Source organism: Pezoporus wallicus, unplaced genomic scaffold, assembly GCF_028554395.1.
Source record: "Pezoporus wallicus isolate ANWC-B61680 ecotype Strahan unplaced genomic scaffold, APGP_CSIRO_Pwel_v1 contig_12901, whole genome shotgun sequence".
Lineage (NCBI taxonomy): Eukaryota > Metazoa > Chordata > Aves > Psittaciformes > Psittacidae > Pezoporus > Pezoporus wallicus.
The window spans coordinates 1-4,313 of NW_026640304.1; the positions used below are offsets into that span (position 1 = coordinate 1).

Below are 4,313 nucleotides of genomic sequence, written 5' to 3' on the forward strand. Positions count from 1 at the left end.
CTGCGGTGGCGAATCTGCGGTGTTGAATCTGCCGTGGCGAATCTGCGGCGGCGAATCTGCGGTGTTGAATCTGCGGTGGCGAATCTGCGGTGTTGAATCTGCGGTGTTGAATCTGCGGTGTTGAATCTGCGGTGTTGAATCTGCGGTGTTGAATCTGCGGTGTCGCATCTGCGGTGTTGAATCTGCGGTGACGAATCTGCGGTGACGAATCTGCGGTGACGAACGTCCCGTGGCGAATCTGCGGCGGAGGGAACGGGGGTAGAGCCGGAGCGGAGCGGAGCGGAGGTACCGGGACAGGGCCCGTGTGGGGCTGGGGGCACTTGTGGGGCACTTGTGGGGCACTTGTGGGGCACCGTGGGTCTGTGGGAGGTCTATGGGAGGTCTTGGAGGGTTGTGGGCCTGTGGGGGCCCTTGGGGACACCCTGGGCCTAATGGGAGGGGGGGCATGTGGGGCAGTGCGGGGCTCAGGGGCACTTGGGGGGCACCGTGGGCCTGGGGGGGTTCTATGGGGGGGGGGGGGCGTGTGGGGCAACGAAGGGGTTGAGGGGGGGCAGATGTGGGGCGGTGAAAGGGGCTTGGAGGCACCGTGGGGCTATGGGGCGTCTTTGCGGGGGGGTCCTATGTGGGGCAGTGAAGGGTGCAGATGTGGGGCAGTGAAGGGTGCAGATGTGGGGCAGTGAAGGGTGCGGATGTGGGGCAGTGAAGGGGTTGGGGAGGGGCTGTAGGGGGATCTTTTAATGGGGTGTAACCATGGAGTCCCCATGTGGGCTCTGCCCTATAGGTGTCTATGAGGCTGTGCCCTATCTATAGGTGTCTGTAGATGTCTATGGGGCTGTGCTCTGTCTATAGATGTCTATGGGGCTGTGCTCTGTCCATAGGTGCCTATGGGGCTGTGTGCTATCTATGTGGCCGTGCTCTGTCCATAGCTATCTATGGGGCTGTGCTCTGTCCATAGGTGCCTATGGGGCTGTGTGCTATCTATGGGGCTGTGCTCTGTCCATAGATGTCTATGGGGCCATGTGCTATCTATGGGGCTGTGTGCTGTCTATGGGTGTCTATGGGGCTGTGCTCTGTCCATAGATGTCTATGGGGCCATGTGCTATCTATGTGGCCTTGCTCTGTCCATAGATGTCTATGGGGCCATGTGCTATCTATGGGGCTGTGCTCTGTCCATAGATGTCTATGGGGCCATGTGCTATCTATGGGGCTGTGCTCTGTCCATAGATGTCTATGGGGCCATGTGCTATCTATGTGGCCTTGCTCTGTCCATAGATGTCTATGGGGCCATGTGCTATCTATGGGGCTGTGCTCTGTCCATAGATGTCTATGGGGCCATGTGCTATCTATGGGGCTGTGTGCTGTCTATGGGTGTCTATGGGGCTGTGCTCTGTCCATAGATGTCTATGGGGCCATGTGCTATCTATGTGGCCTTGCTCTGTCCATAGATGTCTATGGGGCCATGTGCTATCTATGGGGCTGTGCTCTGTCCATAGATGTCTATGGGGCCATGTGCTATCTATGGGGCTGTGCTCTGTCCATAGATGTCTATGGGGCCATGTGCTATCTATGGGGCCATGTGCTATCTATGGGGCTGTGCTCTGTCCATAGATGTCTATGGGGCCATGTGCTATCTATGGGGCTGTGCTCTGTCCATAGATGTCTATGGGGCCATGTGCTATCTATGGGGCTGTGCTCTGTCCATAGATGTCTATGGGGCCATGTGCTATCTATGGGGCTGTGCTCTGTCCATAGATGTCTGGGGCCATGTGCTATCTATGGGGCTGTGCTCTGTCCATAGATGTCTATGGGGCCATGTGCTATCTATGGGGCTGTGCTCTGTCCATAGATGTCTATGGGGCCATGTGCTATCTATGGGGCTGTGCTCTGTCCATAGATGTCTATGGGGCCATGTGCTATCTATGGGGCTGTGTGCTGTCTATGGGTGTCTATGGGGCTGTGCTCTGTCCATAGATGTCTATGGGGCCATGTGCTATCTATGTGGCCTTGCTCTGTCCATAGATGTCTATGGGGCCATGTGCTATCTATGGGGCCGTGCTCTGTCCATAGATGTCTATGGGGCCATGTGCTATCTATGGGGCTGTGTGCTGTCTATGGGTGTCTATGGGGCTGTGCTCTGTCCATAGATGTCTATGGGGCCATGTGCTATCTATGGGGCTGTGCTCTGTCCATAGATGTCTATGGGGCCATGTGCTATCTATGGGGCTGTGTGCTGTCTATGGGTGTCTATGGGGCTGTGCTCTGTCCATAGATGTCTATGGGGCCATGTGCTATCTATGGGGCTGTGTGCTGTCTATGGGTGTCTATGGGGCCGTGCTCTGTCCATAGATGTCTATGGGGCCATGTGCTATCTATGGGGCTGTGCTCTGTCCATAGATGTCTATGGGGCCATGTGCTATCTATGTGGCCTTGCTCTGTCCATAGATGTCTATGGGGCCATGTGCTATCTATGGGGCTGTGCTCTGTCCATAGATGTCTATGGGGCCATGTGCTATCTATGTGGCCTTGCTCTGTCCACAGGTGCCGATGCCCGGGGCTGCCTCTCCCCGCGCTGCCCCCGCAGTCCCCATGAGCCCGCCCGAGGACGCGGAGCCGGTCCCGGTGCCGGTGCTGCGGCTGCCGCGGGGCCCGGACGGGCGGAGCCGCGGGTTCGAGTCCCGCCGCGGACCTCGTCCGGAGGAGGCGGAGGCGGAGGCGCAGCGGGCGCGGGCGCGGCTCCGGGCCCGGTTCCTGCGGGCGCTGGGGGCCGGACGGGGCCGCCCCGCTCGGTTCCGGCTCCGCGGCGGGGTCCGCGTGGAGGCCACGCTGGGGGCGGCGGAGCGGGAGGCGGCGGCGCTGCTCGTGGAGGGGCTCCGGACCCCGCTGGGCCGGCAGGAGGCGGCGCTGCTCCGGGGCTCCGACATCATCGGGTTCCGCTTCCACGTGCCCGGGGCCGGGGCAACCGCGCCCTGAGGGACGGGGACACCCTGAGGCCGGAGGGGGATCCGCTGTGGTCTATGGGGGATCCGCTGTGGTCTATGGGGGATCCATTGGGGTCTATGGGGGATCCCTTGTGGTCTATGGGGGATCCGCTGTGGTCTATGGGGGATCCATTGGGGTCTATGGGGGATCCGCTGTGGTCTATGGGGGATCCGCTGTGGTCTATGGGGGATCCGCTGTGGTCTATGGGGGATCCATTGGGGTCTATGGGGGATCCATTGGGGTCTATGGGGTGTACAGTATGTGCTATGGGGACCCATTATATCCTATGGGAGAGACCTTGTGGCCTATGGGGCGTACAGTGTGTGCTATGGGGATCCAATGTATCCTATGGGGCGTACAGTGTGTGCTATGGGGATCCATTATATCCTATGGGGTGTACAGTGTGTGCTATGGGGATCCATTATATCCTATGGGGTGTACAGTGTGTGCTATGAGGATCCATTATATCCTATGGGGTGTACAGTGTGTGCTACAGTGTGTGCTATGGGGATCCATTATATCCTATGGGGTGTACAGTGTGTGCTATGGGGATCCATTATATCCTATGGGGTGTACAGTGTGTGCTATGGGGATCCATTATATCCTATGGGGTGTACAGTGTGTGCTATGGGGATCCATTATATTCTATGGGGTGTACAGTGTGTGCTATGGGGATCCATTATATCCTATGGGGTGTACAGTGTATCCTATGGGGGATCCCTTGTGGTCTATGGGGGATCCGTTGTGGTCTATGGGGGATCCACTATGGTCTATGGGGGATCCATTGGGGTCTATGGGGGATCCGCTGTGGTCTATGGGGGATCCGTTGTGGTCTATGGGGGATCCGTTGTGGTCTATGGGGGATTCGTTGTGGTCTATGGGGACCCACTGTGGTCTATGGGGTGTACAGTGTGTGCTATGGGGATCCATTATATCCTATGGGAGAGACCTTGTGGCCTATGGGGCGTACAGTGTGTGCTATGGGGGATCCATTATATCCTATGGGGTGTACAGTGTGTGCTATGGGGGATCCATTATATCCTATGGGATGTACAGTGTGTCCTGTGGGGTGTACAGTGTGTGCTATGGTGTGTACAGTGTATCCTATGGGGTGTACAGTGTGTGTGCTCTGGGAATCCATTATATCCTATGGGGGATCCACTGTGGCCTATGGGGGATCCACTGTGGCCTATGGGGGATCCTATGGGAGATCCATTATATCCTATGGGAGAGACCTTGTGGCCTATGGGGTGTACAGTGTGTGCTATGGGGGATCCATTATATCCTATGGGAGAGAATGTGTGTGCCTATGTGTACAGTGTGTGCTATGGGGA

At 57.5% G+C, this 4,313-nt stretch overlaps 1 protein-coding gene across 1 annotated transcript; it reads left to right on the plus strand.

The window, feature by feature from the left end:
* The first annotated feature begins 2,586 nt into the window (after window positions 1–2,586).
* Window positions 2,587–2,970, plus strand: GEMIN7 (gem nuclear organelle associated protein 7). The gene has a single exon (XM_057418336.1). It carries the CDS (start codon window positions 2,587–2,589, stop codon window positions 2,968–2,970), a length of 384 nt encoding a protein of 127 aa, XP_057274319.1.
* Window positions 2,971–4,313: the final 1,343 nt, after the last annotated feature.